Source organism: Pelodiscus sinensis, chromosome 1 (assembly GCF_052426305.1).
Source record: "Pelodiscus sinensis isolate ZL-2025 chromosome 1, ASM5242630v1, whole genome shotgun sequence".
NCBI lineage: Eukaryota > Metazoa > Chordata > Testudines > Trionychidae > Pelodiscus > Pelodiscus sinensis.
In genome coordinates, this window is record NC_143052.1 from 94,773,178 (window position 1) to 94,794,431 (window position 21,254).

At 52.9% G+C, this 21,254-nt stretch overlaps 1 protein-coding gene across 4 annotated transcripts in view; it reads right to left on the reverse strand.

The window, feature by feature from the left end:
• Positions 1–298: 298 nt before the first annotated feature.
• Positions 299–21,254, reverse strand: part of CYTH4 (cytohesin 4) — a 31,292-nt gene continuing 10,336 nt past the window's right edge. The window contains exons 2-14 of one of the 4 annotated variants that reach the window (XM_075937495.2): positions 20,274–20,356; positions 16,672–16,736; positions 16,098–16,155; positions 14,712–14,830; positions 13,927–14,010; positions 12,662–12,774; positions 11,367–11,515; positions 7,810–7,921; positions 7,401–7,477; positions 6,963–7,034; positions 5,676–5,830; positions 4,008–5,127; positions 299–3,523 (exon numbers count right to left, since the gene is read on the reverse strand). In XM_075937495.2, coding sequence (XP_075793610.1) covers positions 5,055–5,127; positions 5,676–5,830; positions 6,963–7,034; positions 7,401–7,477; positions 7,810–7,921; positions 11,367–11,515; positions 12,662–12,774; positions 13,927–14,010; positions 14,712–14,830; positions 16,098–16,155; positions 16,672–16,736; positions 20,274–20,356 — 1,160 coding nt within the window. In that variant the 3' untranslated portion in view covers positions 299–3,523; positions 4,008–5,054. Of the gene's footprint in view, positions 3,524–4,007; positions 5,128–5,675; positions 5,831–6,962; positions 7,035–7,400; positions 7,478–7,809; positions 7,922–11,366; positions 11,516–12,661; positions 12,775–13,926; positions 14,011–14,711; positions 14,831–16,097; positions 16,156–16,311; positions 16,395–16,671; positions 16,737–20,273; positions 20,357–21,254 lie in introns of those variants that run through there. The other 3 variants (XM_075937502.2, XM_075937521.2, XM_075937513.2) reach the window with 3 other exon arrangements.

Below are 21,254 nucleotides of genomic sequence, written 5' to 3' on the forward strand. Positions count from 1 at the left end.
AGGAGGAGCTGATAAACAGGCGCGGGAGGGGCAGGCGCAGGATGCAGTGAGCTGCCTGGCTTTGCGTTGTTCTCCTCCTGGCCTTTTACCAAGATCGATGGCAATTTATTATGAAAATAAATTACCAGCTGCGTGCAGGAGTCCTTGATAGGAGGGGGACAAGTGTCAGCTTTCCCTTGGTGGGTGTGTGCTTGTGTGTGTGTGTGTGTGTGTGTGTGCGTCACCCGTGCCGCCTGTGACGAGAGACGAGTGCTTTTGCTAGCCATCAATCTGTCAAATGTGCTATCTAATAGCGTGTGTGTGTGTGCGCGAGCGCACGCGCTGATTTCTAGTAGGGATATGCAGGAGAATGGGTGTCTGGGCCAGTGAGCCACTGTAAATGTCCAGCGTCCAGGGCCTGGCTGCTGGAGCCACACAGATCATTCCTGTAGTGAGTTTGTGGGTGCTGTATAGGGGGGTGGGTGCAGCAACAGCATGTGGATTTGAGGTATGGGGAACTCAAGTTTTGAATGCCCAGCATGAGGCAGCCTATGGCAGGGGTCCAATGTTGCTAATTGTGCCTATTGTGTGTGCATGGGGCTGGGGTGGGCTCTCAGCAGGCGGGTGTTCATAGAGGGTGTGTGGGTAGTGGGTGTGCCTGTCTAGTAAACTTCGTGCAGCCTGTGTAGTCAGTGGGTAGCACGCATTTGGAAGGATGACAAACTCTGCCCCCTCTCCTCCCCTTCTCAGCCCCCTGGAGAAGGGAAACCCGCTACCCTTGTTCCTGTGTTGCTGGATTAGTTGGATGGATGAGTAGAATAACTTCTTGCCCCATCACCTTTCCTGTTACCTACTCATTGCCCTGCTCCCCCTCCCCACGAAACAATCTACTCTGGAGTGATCTAGCTCTGGAACATATGGGGGACAGCCCCCAATGGGACCTGCAGGAGCTAACTGAGGGGTGGGGGCTGAGATAAGAGCCCTGCATTAGATTTCCGTGCCCCTAGAACAGACATGGGGTCCATGTCTCTGGAGGGGAATATGGCAGGCACAAGGACTGAACACAATCCCAGAATCTCTGCTTCTGGGCAAGGCCAGGAAGCTGGTGGCATCTTTTAACATTCAACGAGGATTTTTTGAAGAAATTGCCAGCTGAGGGCAAGACTCTAAGCCCTTCCCTCTTACCCCCTCTCCCAGCCTCCCACGATCCAGCTTTCCATCCCTATACTGGAGCCCCTATGGGTCTGGAGGGGCAAGTTCACTCACTGTCAGATGAAAGACTCGGAGGTTCAATCCCGGACACACTATAAAAGAGACCAGACAAAAACCTTCACGTTCCTTCTTGTGGGCGAGCGCGTGCTCCGACTCCGAGATACAGTCTCTGCCTCTTGAAATTAATTCCCCATCCCTGGTGCATTGGCAAAATAAATAATCTGGCTGCACGGGGCTTGCTGCAGATTTCCTTGTGGACAGAGCCCCCTACAGGAGGAAAGGGGCAGGAAGGAGGGCACAGGAAGGAGCCAAGGAGAGGCTAGAAACAGCAGGGATGGTAGGAGAGGGGAAGAGACGCAGGGGCCCTCCAAACTACAGGTTGGGAGCAGAGAGGGTATCAGAGGAGGTGGAGATAGCTTATTAGATCACCTAGCCCAGAAGCAGCTGAGAGTCCAGCCTGCAATTCCCCTCCTACCTACCATCTCCCAGAGGTGTGGACCTCTCCCAGTGGGCATCATGGTCTTCCATGGCTGCCTTCACCTTCTTTCCTTGCTTGTTAGTCACCACACTTATACCCTAACCAGACACCGTATCCAGCTGGTCAGTGTCTTTCCATGTCCAGACACTGCAGAGATTCATCACCCTGGGCATGCCACTTACTAGACAAGGCTTGTAGTCATGCCTGTGCAGCTCTTACCTTTTAAAGACCATTTCACCCAGTGGTTGGTTTGGGATTTTTACACAAGAGACCGGAGTTCAAAACCCCAGGGCACTGTATGTGCTCGCCAGTCCTCCTCTCTCTGCTGCTGACCAGGAGCACCTGGGATGCAGAGCTCTGCTCCCCTGAAACAGTGCAGCCGTGCAGCCCCCAGGAGTGCTGCTGGCTGGGAGAAGACTGGGAGGACTGAAGGTCAACACAAAGGTGTCGCTCCAGAGCCGCAGCCCCTCACAGAGACCTGTTTGCCAGGCCCTTGTTAGCCACGCCCATAGCCAGGTCCACATCTGCATCAACCCCCTCCCTTTCAGATTTGAACTCCAGGGGTATGTCTACACTACAGCGTTAATTTGAGTGAACTTAATTCGAAATAGTTAATTCAAATTAAGCTAATTTGAAATAACGCATCTATACACAAAAACTATTTCGAAATAGTGTTTTGCTATTTCGACATAGCGCATCCACACTGAGTGGACCCTGAACCGAAGTTAAGGCTGGCTGGAACCAGTGCCGGCAGGGCATCAGGTTGGACTTAGTGTGTGGAGCTGCTGCCTGAGGCTAACTGAGCTCCGTGCTTAAAGGGACCCTACCCCCACCCAGGACAGACAGTTCTCAGGGTTCCCCGCTTGCTTGTCTACCTCGATGAGGGACAGCAAAGCAGTCCTGTTTTGGAGTGTCCTGAGTGCCCACACTCGGGACACCACAGCACTCGGCCACATGGAGCCAGAGCTGCCCCTGGGCATGCCGGTGCATCTTGTGGGATCATTGCCATTAGCCCGGCTGCACTTGCTGCAGGCTGCCATCTGGGAGGTCCATCGGGGTCTGTCAGGATCCAGGAGGACCTGCAGGAGAGCATCCACCCCTCAGAGCCACCCCAGTCCTCCCCACCGGGGGCTCGTGCCCCATTCCTCCCTCACGTCCTTCCATTTACCCCTCCCTAGCTCCCCTTCCTGATGTCAAATAAAAGACACATTTTTTTTCATAAATATAAACTGTCTTTATTTAACAAAACTGGGGGGGAGGAATGAAACTCTGGTGAGAGTGGGGAAAGGAGGTGGGAGAGGGGAAGAGAGGGTGGGAGAGGGGAGGGGGAAAACTGGGAGGAGGGAGCTGGAAGGGGGAAGCAAGGGGAGGAAGGGGGAGGGGAAACTCAGCGCTCAGGGGTCAGGGTTTCATCAGGCCACATGTTTCCCAGCATGGCGGGTGCGAGGGCCTCGGCGTCCCTGGGGGGATGGGGAGGAGGGTGCGGAGGTTGAGGTGGGGGGTGTGGAGATTGAGGAGGAGGGTGTGGAGGTTGAGGAGGGAGAGGCGGGAGGGGGAGTAGAAGTGGGAGGAGGAATGGTAGCGGGGGGGCAGCAGGTGCTTGAGCTGCACAAGTCAGCACGTGCTGCACCAGGGTCTCCAGATGGGTACAGAGGGCACGACCCTGGGCAAGCAGCTCCCTCTGGAACTCCTGTTCTTCCTGTGCCCGCTGCTCCATGATGCAGGCCAGGGCTCGCAGGGCCCCCCGCTGCTGCTCTCGGTACCCCTACCGTGTTGCAGTTGTCCTGTGGAGCACTCGGGTGCGGGAGCATGTCCCGGGCGGGGTGGTGCACCCTGCACGTGCAGCTGGTGAGGCTGTGGAGAAAGAAGAGAAGTGGTCAGTTCTCCCGGGGGACACAGTGGGTGAAGCCCAGCCCCCCTCTGCGAGGTGAGGATGACCGTGCCCTGCACCGTCAGAGCCGCTGTGCTTGCACAAAGGCCATGGCCGGAATGTCCGGCTATCCCCGGAAGTGGGAGCTGCCTCGAGACCGCACCCATGCTCCTGTGCTGTGTATAGTGTGAGTGAGGTGGGGGGGGATGTTAGAGGGGGCTTGTGAAGGGAGGGCGTCCTGCTGTGTCCCGCCCCGGGGTCAGGAGCATGTCAGGTCTCTTCACACATGCGTGTGGCTATCAGGTCACAGCCCCTGCGTGGTACGCAGCTGGAGCCACCTGCCCAGGGGTGGCACGGCACATGCTCGCACGTGCACAGGTTGCTGCATGATCTGTGGTAAGCAAGGCCCATGCGCGCGGTCCCTTGACCCCTCCCCCCCCCCAGGAAGGGGACAGTGATGGCACTTACATGGTGTGGCCTCCCCAGACGACCCTGGTGACTCTGCTGCTGGGACAGCTCAGGGGTCCGGCCAGTGTGGCACTCTCTGTGGCGGCTCCTCGTCTGTGCCCTGGTCAGGGCCCTCTGGTCCCAGCTTGCTGCCCCCCGGGGTGGCACGGACCAACCCGCCCCGCAGGATGCGGTCCAGTGCCTCGAAGTATGGGCAGGTGTCTGCTCCTGCTGAGGAGCTGCCCCGAGTGGCCCTGGCTTACTCTTGCCTCAGCTCTTTAATTTTCAGGTGCACCTGCTCCTGGGTGTGCCTGTGGCCTTTCTGGGCCATGGTGGCAGCTATGCGGGTATAGATGGCCACATTCCTCCTCCTAGTGTGGAGATCATGGACATTGGGGGCCTGCCCCCAAACCTCAATGAGGTCCATGATCTCACTGGTCCAGGAGGAAGCCTGGCATCTACGACCCCTGACTGGCTCCTGGGTGCTGGGGGACTGGGCGGGGGGCGGCTGGCTGCCACTGGCTGCCCGGCTCATCCTGGGGCCACTGGGTCAGGGGCAGAGACTGCTGGTAGGTCTGGCTCTGACACGTGCCGTCTGGCCAGTGTCTACCCCTTTAAGGACTCCGGGGCTTGGGGAGAGGAGAGGAGTTTTCCTGGTGTGGTCCAGAGTGGCCACCAGGGGAAACTGGGAAGGGCTGGAGGCCAGCTAATTCGAATTAAGTGTCTACACAGCACTTATTTCGAATTAGCTATTTCGAATTTGGCGTTACTCCTCGTAGAATGAGGTTTACCAAATTCGAATTTACCAATTTCGAATTCAATTCGAAATTGCGGTTTGTATGTATAGACGCTATTGAAGTTAATTCAAAATAACGGCTGTTATTTCGAATTAACTTTGCAGTGTAGACATTTCCCCAGATTGGAAAGACAGGCGTCAAATGGGGTTTGTCAGCCTGGCAGTCAGGAGGTAGGGGAAGGCGATGGTCCCTGAGCATCCTTCCCTGGCTGAACTCTGTCAGGGACAATATGGCCCACTTATTAAAGATCATGAACGGGACAGCAGCCGGCTCAGTTTTTGCTGGCAATCTTTTTCTTACGGGCTGAGACCAGGTCATAGAAGGGATCCCGGGTGATGCTGGTCCTGGACAGTGAGTGAGAGAGAGAGAGAGAGAGAGAGTGTCAGGGCTGGGAAATGACACAGCAAACCTCAGGATTCTCTGAGCCTACAAACAATGGAGCCCTTCCCGGACCAGAGGATCTGCAGGCCCCCCAGCAGCACCTTGTGCCTTCAACTACTGGAGAGTCAAGCTTTGCAGGTGGCAGTAGGAGTTCTCTGCAAGAGCCTCCAGGTGCAAGATAGCTCTGCCCCTGGAACCACAGGGATGGAGAGATAAGGGGGTCAAGAATGCTGGCAGTGTGAACATCGATCTCCCTTACTGACGACCACTGGCTTTCAAGTCTCTCTGCTCCCTTGCCTTGAACATGCTGCCCCAGTGCCCTACAGAGGCAAGGTGAGGCCCCCAGCTCTGCATGCTGGCACAGCGTTGGCATTTACATCTCTGCCTGCTGGCGCCCCACAGACAGCTCTGGCCTCTGCCTGTGGCACATCTCCCCTGACCGGAGTTCACACCACCCCATTTCACCGTGCCAGGGGAGCCATCTCCTTTCTCTCTGGTCTTGTCCCCTTACTTTATTGCCTCAATCCACAAGTTGCGCTCCTCCGACGTGGCTGCCGAGATCTTGTAGGACTGGTGTTTGCCTTCTACTACCTTCCCATCCCCGTCTGTCTTGCAGGCTTTGATCTTCTGCCCCTTGCAGCTGGGATTGAAGAGCTCGAAGCAGTTCTGCAGGGAGAGGCATGCAGGGAGTGAGGGGTCAGGCTGTAAAGCCATTGTTCCAGGAGCTCCACTTTGGGAGGTCACGCTAAGGGAGTTTGCAGAGGTGGCAGTGAGATTGTCAGTTCCTGAATTGGGGCCAACACTTTGCCTGTAACGCTCCAGGGATCTCAACCTTGCTGAGCTCGATTCCAGTAGCTCAGATGCTTGGCAAGTAAATGCAGCCCCACCCTGTGCTCAGTGACCCCTGTGCTGTCTCGCCCACTAACCCATGTTTTACCGAGAGAGAGAACAAGTTCCCAGAAAGCACCCTGTGGTATGTACTGCACCTCACACAGCCTGCCAGAGACAGTCAAATAGGAACACTGCCTCGCATCTTTTGGGCACCTGTAACAGTACAGCATCACCTGCCATACAGCAACCAACACTGGCCACACACAAGAGACAGAAAGGAAGGCAGTTTGAGGTCAGCTTTCTGGGGGAGCCTCTCTAACAGCACAGCGCTATTTCTTACTCCCAGACTTGAAGGCCAAAGTCCATTGCGACCATCAGTTCTGACCCCCTGCATATCACAGGCCACAGACTCTCACCCATCCACCCCTGTATTAGACCCCGACCTCTGGGTGAGTTACTGAAGCCCTCAAATCATGGTTCAAAAAGGGTTCAGGTTACAGAGAATCCACCATTTACACTAGTTTACTTACTGATTTAACCTGTGCCTTGGGGTGCAGAAGAAGGCAAAAAAGCCCCAGGCTTGTGGGCAGTGGGTAATATGGACAAGGGAAGGCATTGCCTTTCCAAAATTGCTTCTGGATCCAGGGTATTGGCTTTAAGCAGACCTCACCTTTGAAATCCAGGGGTTCAAACTTTGGGAGAGGGGGCTACTGCTCCCCTAGCCCCTCATAAATAGTGCCCTTTGGACCCGGTCTCTGCAGCTGTGGATCCTGTGTTTTGCACCTGCACCCATGTGAAGCTTTAAAAAGGAGGATGATCTGCCTGGCAAGAGGTCCCAGCGCGGGGCAAGAGGTGCCACAACGGCAGACTGCTGCCTGGGACAATGCCCCAGAGTGGGGCTGGAGGATAAACCTGCTAGCATCTTGGATGGCCCATCTTGTCATGGTACCACATGGGGGAAACTTACTGGCTTTTTGGGGTCGTCCACTTTCCGAACTGATAGATTCTCCAAGGGAATGATCCCCAAAGGTTCTTTATCCTGGAAGCCAATGAGAAGCCAATATGAGTGTCTGATATGCTCTCTGTGCCCGGACCAAAGAAGTGTTGCTCCCCATTGCCTTGGTACACCCCTCCTCATCCCAAGCATTATGACAGAGCAGGCAAAAGCACCCTGGCAAATCAAAGGGACGCTTGAAGACCATGGCTATAGCTGGCCGGAGTTCTGCCTGACAGAAGGTACCATGTCTGAAATGGCAGCTGTGGGTCACAGTGTGAGGGTGGGGATGGGAACGATGGGACTTAGTCTGACCTCGGTCCAGAGTTCACAGAGTGGAGTGTATCTCTCATTACCCCTGGAAAATACAGCCCCTGGCAGAGATTTGCTTGGCTGGAGCACAGCCCTCACCGTAGTGTATTCAAAGTAGTAGAGGCAATTATCAGTCAGAATGAACCAACGGCGCTTCCAGGTCTTCACTCGACCCCCTAGGAACAGCAAGAACCATAAGGCGTCAGTCCCTGAGAGGCCCCCTCCCCACTCTCATCATCCCTTGAAGATCAGTGGCCAGGGATAAAGCCTCCACCCCATGCTGAATGCACACAGGGAACTGGCACAGCTCAGAACTGGGGTGGGGATAGGGAGGAGGGAGCTGAATCTGCAGGCTCTGGGAGGTGCAGGAGCCGACAGCAGTAGATCTGAACACCAGGGGTCAGGCTCAACCCATGGCAGCAGAATGCTGCTGCAGACCTGCCCACTGCTGCGCAGGAAACTTGGGGGATGCTCATGGGGGAGAGCTGCACAAGGAGGGGATTCGTACCCAGTTTAAGAAGCCAGCCCTCTCGGCTGGGGTTGAAGAAAGTGTGTGTGAGGTCATTCCCATCATCCTCCGGGATGGAAAACGGCTCGTTTTTAATGCTCTCAAACAGATTCTGTCCCACAGAAAAAGGAAGAGAGAAATTAAAAAGCTTTAGGCAGCACAGGGGGACCTCAGCTCTCTCACTGACATTCCCTATATATGAATGGACAGGAGTTGCTGCCTACATGGTATCTCTCAAAGACGAAAAGGGAGCAGTATGTGGCCATTACACAGGTCCTTGTTACGTATGCACACACACACAACCAATGGAGAACACTCCTGTAAGTAAGCAATCAGGTGTGAGTAAATACACACACACGAGAAAGCTCCTGTAAGTGAACAATTAGGTGTGGTAAACACACACACACACACACACACACACACACACACACACGAATTCCCACAAGGGTAGCATGCTATTTTGAATAGACACAAGCGCAGAGGGTAGCAATGAGAAGCAGACACACACACAGGAGCTATCAGGCACATGCCAGTCCATTGCGCAGCTGTGGAGGCATTCCAGTTTCTCGTCCGTTACAGGGACCACATTGTGCTACTGGGATTTGACATCATTTATTATGCAAGATTCTGACCAAAAGGTTCCTGCAATTTCCTCCAAACAACCGTCAGGAAGTGACATGGTACCAGAAATCTGAGCCCTCCACACTGAGGAAGAAGCGCAGTGGGGGAGTGCCAAACAAAGTCATGGCTGCGGTTGGGGGGGTTTCATGAACAGGATACAGTTGACACAGTGTTCTGAATGCCAAATCATCCCTGTGGCAGGTAAGAGTGCCCGATTGTAACCAGCAAAGGGTGCAAAGTTATGGAACAGCAAATCCTAGCAGGCCAGACAAACTCCTTACACCCAATACCCAGTTGTCAGAATATTTAGCTAAACCTTATCTTGTGAGGTCTCATATGAAAACTGGTGCCACACTGGTCATGAAGACCACTGTGTGATGTATATACAGTTTGTGAATACAGAGCTGTGGATGGGCACAGGCAGGATGTTCTGACATTAGGGTGTGGAGGCAGTTGATAAACGAAGGAATGTGACTTTACCTGTCAGCATGGATCAAGCTCTGAGAGAAGCAACTGAGGAAACAAATCCATCAGAGGCTGAAGAGTGGACTAGTCACCTACTCCCTAAAGACCAGGCAGCTGAGGCGAGGAGCTTGGGGGTTACGTTTCAGAGACTACATTTCAAAGGTTTTCTGGACTAAAAAAGTAGCCAAGGGACTCCTTCATTATCCATCACTTTAGAGGGCAAAGGGGGCAGTGCCCGGGGGCTCTGGGAGGCTGTGCATGCAGATCTCTTGATGGACGTGGGAAAGCTGCTTGCCATTTGCTAAGAGTAAGTCTGAGCCACTGAAACGCGTGTTCTTTTTGTGCTGTTTGGCACCATCTCTTTTCCTCTGGCTGAGGATCCCTTAAATCTCTGTGTTGCGTTCTGACACTAAGGGCTGGCTTTACTATGAACCATCTCAGTGTTGCATACTAGGGGAAAGAGCGTGTCCTCTGTGAGCCCACAGGCAGGTGTGGTTTCTGTCTGTCTGGAGGCAGCAGACTTGGTATTTCTACGGGCAGTCAGGGGTTGAAACACTTCCCTAGCGGGGTTGAGGAGGGGTTCACTGAAGGTTACCGGCAAGGCCAGGGTAAGATTGGCAGAGTCCTGAGGAGTTTACTGGTGAGCTGGACAGATTGGTGTGGCAGGGAAATGGCGCACACGCACACGCACACGCACACAGGCAGAGGGGTAACACAGTGGTTTAGGGCTGTGGGCACCCAAAGAAAGAATTGCAATTGCAGCACTGTGCAGTTCCCCTCTCTACAGGCTAAAGCTGAGCAGGAGATGCGAGACCTTCCTCTTTCAGGGGATTGGGTGAGAAGGGAGGGGCTGTCAAAGTGCCTGGCTCAGCCTTGTGTTGTATGACTGGTCTTCACAGCTATGGGAACGGCATGGGAAAAGCAGGACATGCATACACTGCTTTGCTGCCATCAATGCACACCTGCATTTGGTCTCCCTTCAAGGCCAGCTCTGTCCCTTTAGGCCCCTGAATACGGCCCACAGAGCTGCTCTGCTCTTTTGGAAATCTGGTCCTTAAGGCTCTTCCTGGCCCAAGCCTCACGACTCCCTCTTGTAACAGTGGATCCCCTTCTGGGTACTGATACTGCCAACGGAGCCAGAGGGTGAACCCACAGGCAGTGCCACATGGAAGAGAGAGGCCTAGTGAGAGGGGGAATGGCCCCCAGACAATATAGGAATTCATAAATTAAAAAAAATCCCTTTGGACTTTCTGAGGCTGGGGCACAAGGCCATTCAGGATCAGAGGAACCCGTGGTCCTAAGGTGCAGAAACAGCACGACATGCAGAGACACCAAAGCTCCCCTCAGCGAGAACACATTGTAGGAGGGCCAGAAGCTTCCTTGAAATGGGGGAGCCACCAGTACCTACACTGTGGCTCTGTTCCCCTCCTGGCTGCCTGCGCTCTGCCCCCTAGTGGCCCTGTCCCTCGTCCTCCCCAGCTCCACCCCTAGTCCTTGACCCATTCCCCGAGGTCCCACCTGTGTTCTGTCACTTCCCAGCCCCACTCTGCCACTTCCCCTGAGGGCTCTCTCCACTCAGTTGTCCCCCTCCTCTCATCGCTCACCCTTAAGGCAGGAAAAAAGGGAGAAGGCACTTTTAAAAGTGATGGGGCTATGGCTCCACACCCCTCCCCCTGTTCTGGTACCCTTGACACACTGAAATCATAGAACCAGACTCTAAGCCCCTTATTCACGTCCGTCCCTTGCTCTGCGAATAGTCCTCAGGATCCAGTGGGGATGTTCATGGGTGCTACACAGTGTGAGCAAGTATCAGAGGGGTAGCCGTGTTAGTCTGAATCTGCAAAAGCGGCGAGGAGTCCTGTGGCACCTTATAGACTAACTGAAGTGTAGGAGCATAAACTTTCGTGGGCAAAGACCCAGTTCGTCAGATGCATGTCATCTGACATGGATCTGACGAAGTGGGTCTTTGCCCACGAAAGCTTATGCTCCAACACTTCAGTTAGTCTATAAGGTGCCACAGGACTCCTCGCCGCTTTTACAGTGTGAGCAAGGAGTTCAGAAATTGGCCCACAATGATGGTATCGCCATTATCGCCATCATGCTTTGCAGCACACACTGACCAACCAGGCTACACTGGCGGGGTCTATCAAATGCACCCTCTCTGTCTGCTGGCCATGACAAATTCTCTCATCTTCCAGACATCCATACCTCTCTCCTGCAGCACCCCTGCTCCCCAAGCATGGTACAGTCCACTTATTCCTTGGGCCCAGCAGGCCCTGGGCTATTTGCACTTCTCGAGCTACTAAGTGGGGAAGAATATATGGACTTTCCCACTCTTGGGGAAGGAGGCCATCCAGAAACGGGTGCCACCATGTCCCGGGAGGGGTATTAATGATGTCTTCGGCTGGGTTGGGTATTTCTCCCAGCTCAGCACCTGGCAGCAAGCCATGCCAGGAGGCAGGAGCACTTACCCGCAGGAGCTCTTCAGGCAGGTCCCCTCCATTGTCAATGCCTCGGTTCATGACCACAAACCTCTCGAAGGGGGGCTTGTCCTTTACGTTGGGGTTGTGCAGGCTGGTGTTCAGCATGATGACGGAGAAAGACAGCACGTAGCATGTATCTGCCGGCAAGCAAGAGAGCACTCAGGCATGGGCATGTGTCTGGCAGCATCACCGCTCCAGACATCCCTGGGGTTCTGGGGGGAAGGGGTGGGAGATGTCCCTGTTCCCTTTGGAGATCTGGCAAGGTTCCAGTCACAGTGGGAGGGGCAGTCACCCCCTTGCCAAGGATCTGTGGGCTGGAGACAGCAGCCTGATGGTGATGACAGGATGGGTTGAACTGGCTTTTTACTGACTCCTCTACCTGAGCGCAGATCACTGACAGGAGGAGGAGCAGTGCTATCCTTAAGCATCAGTGTTGGTAGAGCTTCTGGAGAGGGACTGTGGTGGAGTGTGGCATGAGGGGAAAGGAAGACGAGTGGTGAGGTGGAAGGAAGGAAGAGGAGATCGGAACTAATGAGAAGAAGAGGGAAATCAAGGTGACAAGAGGCAACTCCTTTTGGGTATGTCTACACTACCCCGCTAGTTCGAACTAGCGGGGTAATGTAGGCATACCGCAATTGCAAATGAAGCCTGGGATTTGAATTTCCCGGGCTTCATTTGCATAAGCGGGGCGCCGCCATTTTTAAATCCCCACTCGTTCGAACCCCGTGCCGCGTGGCTAGTTCGAACTACCTAGTTTGTGCCACGTGTAGCCGCGCGGCACGGGGTTCGAACGAGCGGGGATTTAAAAATGGCGGCGCCCCGCTTATGCAAATGAAGCCCGGGAAATTCAAATCCCGGGCTTCATTTGCAAGTGCGGTATGCCTACATTACCCTCCTAGTTCGAACTAGCGGGGTAGTGTAGACATACCCCCAGAGAGTAAGAGACTAGAAACTCTTGGGTTGGATCCCCAGTGGGGGTCAACCCATGTAGACTCTGCTGGCTTCCAGGCAGCTGAGCGGGTTCACACTAGCTGCAGACATGGCCCAGTGGGTTCTGTCAGTGAAATGGAGAGCAGCATTGTCCCTTGTCTCTGAAAGAGTCAGGTAGGGTTAGGAACTGGCAGAAGTGACAGGGAATGGGGCCCAGATCACCAGGCCTAAGGGAAGCTAAAGCAGAAGATCCTGCCTTTCTATATGTTGTGAGTGGTGGATCATGGCCCCTCTTTAGCAAATAACTCAGCCAATGCCAGTAGCTCGTCACTGCTCCCCTCCTCTGCAGCTACCTGTCGATTGGAAGACTCCTGGGTTACACTGGCAGTACCAGTTGGCAAAGGCCTCCATCATCCGATCAATCTTCTGGGCCTCCCCAGGCAGCCGAAAGCTCCACAGGAACTGCCTGCAAGGACACGGGGCTCGTGGGATAGTCATGAAATGGCCAGACAGGCTCCTGGAGAAGCGCACCCCTCTCCATACCCCAGGGGCACCCTCCTTTCTCCAGTGGACGTGAGGGAGTCCTCCCTCAACACAGGGAAGGCAGCAGGACATCCTTATGTGAAACGGACCCCTTTCTTCCCAAGGCGAGTGTGATGGGGCCCAGGCTAGGACGCAGGAGGCTTTCCTCTCAGCCTCCAGTGAGACTTCCACCCTGGGAAACAAGGAACCTTTCTCCCAGCTCCTAGGGCAACAACTGGACACTGTCCCTGAGAAGCAGCCCCCCCCCCCCTCAAAAAAACCCCAAAGGAGGAGGACAGAACACCTGCTCCAGTGCTCAGGGCCTCTCCTCACCGCATTGGCCCAATCTTAAATGAGGCACCTGCCCCAGAACACAGGCTCCCTCTGCTGTTAGTGCCCAAGAGCCCAACAAGAAGCCCTCAAGGGCAGTGTGGGAACTCAGTGAGATGCCCTTGAAACTTGGAAGGGTCCCTCTCCTGCAGCACATGGACGGCTCTAATGTGGCCACCCCTAGAAAGAGCAAGCCCTCTCCCCCAACACACCACAGCATGCTGGGATACTCTGGGAGGAATGGGGGAGGCCAGCAAATGAAAGAGTAGGATGCCTTCCTACGACAGATAAGTAACGTTTCCCTAACACAAGGAATCACAGTGCAGTGTTCCCTGTAAGCCGGGTGCTTCTGTGGCCACTCAGGAGAGATTCCAATGCTTCTGATTAGCAGGGTGTTCACAGCTAGATGTTTTTGTTTCTAATGGTGGTGCACATTGCACATGCCTTGGTGCACATAACAAAATTTATTCCACACACAGAAGGCGAAAAATCCACACATGGATGGAAACGATTAGCAGGAACATTGGCAACAAGAGGCCCCTAGAGGGTCACACTCCCCCACGCACTGCACAGGAATGAGTCACTACCCCAGGAAAGGGTTTTACTGCATTAGTACAGTTGGACACCTGCAGATTAAAGCGGGGGCAAGAGTCCTCCCAGATGCATGCTGGAGCCACCTCCCTTGCCTTGTGCCCTCTGGTGTACGTTAGCTTGAGTAGGCAGCCAGACCTGAGCACCCAATGCAGCTCCACTTCTGCTCACTCACCTTAGTGCCTGCACCAGGTTGAGGTTGGCAAAGGAGTGGCATTCCACAAAGGCCTGAAGGATCTGCAGGTTCCTTGGATCCCTGCTTGAGTGGGAGGGTGGGAGGAGAGAGGGAGTCCTGTTGATGCAGCTTTACTCCGTGACCCAGAGCAGCCCCACAGAGCTCCAATTCCCCTCTGCACACGCCCCCTCCCTCCTTTCACATTTCAGTTCCTCTTCCTCCACAAAAAGACACCTGGAGCTTTGGCAAAGCTGTTACACTGACGTCTTGTCTGCATCAGGGGTTCAGCCATCAGCAACCAATGCAGCTGCCCCAGTGCTAACCCTTGCATTCTGGTAAACCACTCGAAACTGAGCTGTATACAGGGCCGGCCCACAACATTTTGGCATCTGAGGCGGGGAGCTCAAATGACGCCCCCATGTCCCCTTTTCTCCTGCCTGCCTGTTATGTCTCTTGTGCCCTCCTTCCTCCAGCACAGCACTCCACCATCTCTGTGCATCTAGAGCAGAGAGAATACAGATGCACCAGCAGCAGACACAATTTTCTACACTCTGGGTCCTAGTGGCGGCCCCCCCCCCCCAGTCTGTCACCTGAGACGGCCGCCTCAGTTCACCTCATAGTAAGGCCAGCCCTGGCTGTATACATCGCTTACCTACCTTTCAGGCAGGGCCGAGCTCCCCCAGTGCAAGAAGCAGCTCTGCCTGCCTACCCTAGGGGCTGCTAGGGGCTCTAGCCCTCATGGTAGACAAGACCTAAGAGACTCAGGACAGCTCCAGGAGACTCACCTCTCTCCCAGGTAATCCCCAATGGCTGTCTTGTTCAGGCCCTCTCCCTTGTAGAGAAACTTGGCGATCTCTCGCAAGTCTGAGGTCAGCACCTTGTGGTCAGTCAAGTACTGGATCCCCTGAGGGAAGAGTGCACCCAGGCTGTGTGTGAGGAGGTTTTGAGGGGCCACAGAAGGACAGTTTAATGGTCACCCCAGCCCAAGCAGCTCTGGACATCATGTTTCCCCAGCTCTGCAGGCCTCCTTCCAAATCCAACTCTGCTGAGGTCGCCTGCTACTCCCCAACTCCTCAGAACTGGGGAGCACACAGCCAGACTTGCTATCTGAATCCCTCTCCTCGTGGTCCACACAGCAGACTGCAAGGGACCAGGTTGCCAAGTAGGAGTGCTAATGCTGGTGCTCTGGAGTGAATGTCCCCAAGGCAGTGCTCTGTGGTGGGTACTGCCAGGAGTTACAGTGATGGTACTGAAGGGCAGAGGCCCTAAGCAGGAATATTCTTCTCTCCCCTTAGGGCTGCTGGGGGCCCTAAGCAATTGCTTAGTCTGCCTAGCACCGGCTCTGCTGTCTGGTCATCTTTAGCATCCAGCACGGAGGGGCAGAGGCGTGATGGAAAGTTGGTCAGAGCAGCAGCAGCAGAGCCGGAGCCAGTAAGACGATGGCTGCGGTTAGTGAGATAGGGGCTGTTCTATCTATTGCAGCTTGTGGTTCTTCTTAGCGCATAGACTGAAAGTGGTCCGGCAGAGAGGGGGAGGGAAGAGGAAGCAGCCCTTAGGTGTCTTCTTGTTATTCAAATTCACTTCTGCCTCCACACCTGGTTCTGAGTCTTCTGCTGGTGGGGTGAGGTTTGCACCGTGCGGTGAGGGCGGTTGTCCAGCATGCGGGAGACTTGGACTTGCTTTGCTTTGGTCAGCAGGGGCAGCCTGGCTTAGCCTGCTTTGTGTGCAAGAAAGCCTCACATCTTGTCTGGTGACTTCCTCCCTACCCAGGCAACCCAGGAATAGATTTTAGAGGAGTCTATGTCAAATCTCAGCTCATGGGTTGTGAGAGCCTGCATTGGCTCCGGCTCCCTTACAGACTCAAGAGTTAGTGGTCAGATGATGTCTGGGCCTATCTTTCCTCCTTCCATTTCTCTTCCAATTTTTTTGGGGTGCTTTGACTGACATGTGTCTGCACAATGTGTCATGCGGGGGAGACTGCATTGCTCAGGGCTCTCAGTAGGTATCAAGGCATGGGGCATTGCCATTGCTAGATAGGGCTGAGAAACCAACCTACTCCCTGCCCCCATGGCAGAATGCATGTCTTTCCAGAGGCTAGCTTGCATCTGATCTGTAGTAAAGAGGGGTCCATAAAGGAAGCCAATAATAATGGTAGGAACAGAACACATTACCTTTTTGGGGTCCATGTTGAATTTCTTCCGGCCCAAACACAGATCTTTATCCTTTTTGCTGTAGATACAAAGGGGGAGAAGCAAGGATGGCACAAAGAGAAGCAGCCAGCTGTATTTCCCTGCAGAGTGGGGCAGGAGCGGGGCAGAGCTCCCAACAGAGGTTCCCAGATCTTAGCTCTGGCTTGCTCCAGGGCCAAGAAGAGAAGCCACTCACCCAGGCCTGCCTGTGCCCATCCTACAGCCGGGGGTATTCACCCCCATGGAGCCTGGAATCTCTGAAGGGGCTGGTGTTATACTGAACTCACTGCTCTCTAGTAAAGAGAAATCTCATGAGAAGAGACTGCCAGCGAGCAGCCCCCGTCATTGCTTCCTTCCCAGAAAAATTCCCCTCCCCTGGGACATGAGCCAAAGCCCACTGATGTCAATGGAAAGGCTCCAGTTAGAGCATTAAATCATCCCTCCCACCCAGTTCCTTCTACACCCTGAAGAAGAGTACACCCCCTGTGCATCAGAGGAACATCCATGTAATCGCCACCTCCCTGCAAGCTCCCACAGCCTATGGCTGGATCCTCACCTCTCTTCTAAGATTTGGAAGCAATCTATCTCCGCGAGCACCACCGCAATCTCCTCCTTCAGCCTCTGCAGGAGGAAGAGACGGAGATGAGAGAGAGAGCCAGGGGATGGACGAGACACCAAATGTCTCACTTCACCCCTGTTGGCATGGGCAGGGCCAACCCAGTTCCCTGGCCATTGTGATGGGGCCAGCGGCGGGGTGGTGGGGTGGGGAGGGTCTTATAAAAAAGAATGTTCATCTCAGGTGGCCTTGTCCACCCATGCAGGCCCCTGGCTGTAAGTGGGGAGGGGGAGGGCAAATGTTCGAACACCGAGTGTCACACCTAGCTGAACAGTCGAGTGCAGACAAAGCCAGGGAGCAAGCGAAGAGGGACCCACGTGAGCGTGCTCAGGAATGGACTCTGAGTGCTGTGCCTCTTTCCCTAGAGCCCTCCCATAGGAAAGGCGTGCAGAGGCATGGAACCAGCAAGGACCTGTGGGGCTGTTGATCCTGAACCAGAGGGAGCTGCTTGTGCCCCTGTCACTCAGCAATTGTCACACACACTGATGAGCTGGTGGGGATGCTCCTCCCTCAGTTCTACCATTTAAACACGGAATTCGGCTGCTTTACACACTTGATAGCTCCTGGCTCCTAGTCAGCTGCTTTTGGGAGCCAAGTCCTTGGGGTTCTCTCCATGCCTCGGTTTCTCCTCCCACCCTTTGCCCAGTGAGCCAAATTAGTTGGTAAGCCCTTCAGGGCAGGGACTGTCCCTGAGCATTTTAGGGCACAACAGAGCCCTAAATTTGGCTGCTGTAATACAAATGATTTATTATGATGAATCTTAATTCCTGGTGCTAGGTCTTTCAGCTGCTGGGCGATTTGAGCTGCTTAACCCAGGGATAATGCACCAAGATGACTGGAGAAACTCCCCAGGGGATGAATCTCCACCCTGGGACTCAGACACACAAGCACACCCTGCCCTATCAGGCAGTGGCTGGTTACCAACCAGCTTTGGGGAGATGATAGATTCAGACTGTTGGCCCATCTAGTTCAGTATCTTGTCTCCTGCCATCCTGCTTCTGCCTTTTGGTCCATCTACTCAGGTTTCCTACCAGCAGTGCCAGCTGGTTCAAAGGATGGCAAGGAAACAATGCACATGGCCAGCTGCACCTGGAGGGCAGGGGGATGCATTCCTGTCTCCATGGCAATCGCTTCACACCATGAAGCAGGAGATGGGATTAGTTATCTGGCAGAACTTGGCTTAACCTTCTATTCTGGGAAGGCTTCCCCCTGCATTCGTCACCTGGGCATCTGGGCACCTACAGATTGTGGGCTAGTTCCTCGACCAATGCAAAGCAACAGAGCTCCCCTGATCTGGCTCAACAAGCTCTCTAGGGTGTGATGCTGGAGGGCCAGGTGCCAGCTCCTGGCAAGACCCGTAGGCCTCACTGAACACTGAAAAGTGCACAGCTGGGAACCAGTCTGGATCCCCTTGGTGTGAGAAGTGTTAAAATGGGTGTTAGATTCAGAATGATGTGTTTGGACTTTATGGGATGCTTGTGAGTTGCTGCCTGCATTAAGCTCCCTGACAATATCAGTAGCCCCTGACAATATCAGTGTTAGAAGTATCAGAGGCGTAGCCGTGTTAGTCTGGATCTGCAAAAGCGACAAGGAGTTGTGTAGCGCCTTAGACTAACAGATGTATTGGAGCATAAGCTTTTGTGGGCAAAGAAATCTGACGAAGTGGGTCTTTGCCCACAAAAGCTTATGCTCTAATACATCTGTTAGTCTATAAGGTGCTACAGGACTCCTTGTCGCTTTTGCAGTGTTAGAAGGTAATATTTAAGAGTTTGCTTGGTAACTATACAAATGTTTCCTATGAAACTGGAAACCCCCACAGTCAGGAAAGAAGCATGCCCAAGCGTGAAATACCAGCTCACCACAAGAGATGTCATCTCCTGCCCAACAAAAGATGGCCCATAGACACCAGATGAACCATTGTGGAAAATCACGTTGTTGATTGTTCCCCGCACACCCATCAGGAGGGGACCTGCACAAACCCTTTCCCATCACAGTTTGAACTGTGGGGGAAGGGAATAAAAATCCCGGGCCAGACAGAGCTGTATCTCTGAGCTGCTTGGCATTTTCAGAGGCAGTATTTCTAGGCATAAGCAAGGGATCCCCATGCTCCTTAGCTGGATTAACCCTAAAGGACAGACAGAGTTTGAACATTATTCTGTTTTTTAAATCTAAAACTGTAACTTGTGTATGTGTTTACCAGCTTTAACCTTGTCATAACTACCTTATTGCCTTTTCCTAGTTAATAACCCTTTAGTTAATGTAATACAGGCGTTATCTGTAATAATAAGCATTGTCTTTGGTATAGGATCTAAGGTACAAATGACATGGGGTAAGTGACTGGTCCTTTCAGACAGGGTGTAACCTGAATATTGTGATATTTGGTATAAGGGACCATCTATCACAAAGGCAGACTTGATTGGGTGACAAGCTAGAATGCAGTGCCCCAGGCTACTGTCTGTAACACCAAGTTAAGGCTGTTACAGTGCCTGCAGAGTTCACACTTACTAAGTGGCTAAATCTAATGATAGCCAGTTTGGGTTTTGTGCCCTTAAGGGTGTATCTAGACTACACCTCTCTGTCCACAGAGAGACGTAGATTAGGCACATCGAAATTGCTAATGAAGTGGGGATTTAAATATCCCATGCTTCATTAGCATAAACATGGCCACCGCTTTTTTTTTTTCGAAATGGAGCTTTTTTGAAAAAAAAACAAACCCAAAAACGGCAGTCTAGATGCAGATCTTTCGAAAAATAAACCCTTTTTCAAAAGATCCTGTAAACCTAATTTTAGGAGGGATAAGGGATCTTTCAAAAAAGGGTTTATTTTTTGAAAGATCCACGTCTAGACTGCCGGGTCTGTTTTTTTTTTTTTTTTTTTTTTTTCAAAAAAGCGCTGTTTCGTAAAAAGGCGGCAGCCATGTTTATGCTAATGAAGTATTTAAATCCCCACTCCATTAGCAATTTTGACGTGCCTAATCTACATCTCTCTGTCGACAGAGAGGTGTAGTCTAGACACACGCTAACAGTCCTGAGGTTGGCACCTGCACTTGGCACAGGGCAGGGGCTGTGAACAGAATGCAATAGAACAGAAAGTATATTTTTTATTTTGTATAGTGCCATGCAAAGCGATGGTGCTAGACAAGTAGTATGTGCTAATGAATGGTAACTACAAATATTGGGACAGCAGCAGTATATTGGCAAAGATCCATTCCTGTCAACAAAGCTGCCTCGATTTTTCTGAGCTGAGGCTCTGGGCTGCCAGTAATATTGCTGATAAAATTCACCAGCCTTTTAAAAGTGTCCTAGTAGAGTGTTTGCTGTGACAATCTCTTGCAATAGAAACTTCCCTAGACTAAATGCTACTTAGTGGTGGGACTGGTGCCACGTGACCCACAGAATTCCAGATCTGATCCTACTCGGGAAAGTCTCTTCTGCTGGTATCTCCTGTTCTAGATGGGATGTAAAAAGTATCTCTGGAGAGCAGGTTCTGGGCAGACTTGCCTATCCAGAGATGGGGAGATGTGGGGTGGGAGTGGCCCATACCTGAATGTCTTCCAGCAGTGCCTTCCTGTGCTGCTTGATAGTCTCTATTTCAGCCTCTTCAGCCTTGCTCAGATCAGATTGCCCTGGGAATACAAAAGGAAAACCGAAAGCTGGTGAGAATAGATCGGTCCATTCTGAGCTGTCTCAGGGCAAGTGGAGCCCCAGCACTGTGGGCAGGACAAAGCAACCCGTGCCATTCCAAACTCAAGCTGCTCCTCACTCTACTGTTCTGCCATGACATCTCTCTCCTGCCCTGCCCCCTGACCTGCTATTCCAGTCCAGGCACTCAATCCCAGCTCTGCCAATGCTCCAGCTGTCCACACCAGTCCTGGGCACCATACCTCAATGCCAATGTCCCCCAGCCCAGTTCTTGCAACTCCTCTATTTCACTCCCAGGGCTCTACCTAGCAGAGGTATTCAGTTTTGACAACATTTGTTTCATGGTTTCTTATACAAACAAGCTGCTTCTGCATGCAAGATCAGGATAAATGAAGTTGATAAAGCAGTGACCTAAATACTAAATCTAACCCAATCACAAGCCATTGGCTTGATCTCTCTCTCCCTTTCTGTGTGTGTCTCTCCCTCTCAGACATTCAAGCCATTTTATTAAATGCAGAAACAGGTGCAAGAAACAAAGGCAAATGGGGCACAGAAATGGTTTAAGAGAGAATTTAACTTTGATCCATTTTGAGGAAGGGATTTTTTTTTGGGGGGGGGAGGGAGTCATTTGAGGAAGAGAAGTGTTGGGGCTGGTGGTGGTGGTGGGGGGGTGGGACAGCTCTTCCTTCCGTTCTTGTTCACAGAAAGACAAGTGACGGCACACACAAGAGAAGACCACAGAATGATTCATAAAAGACCCAGAAGAAGAAATGGAGTGACAGCCAAGCCACTAAATATACCCTGGTGTTACAAAGTGTTCTGCAAGACTCAGAAGAGAAATAGGAAGATGCAGTAGCAGAAAACTAAGCGTCCACGTCAATG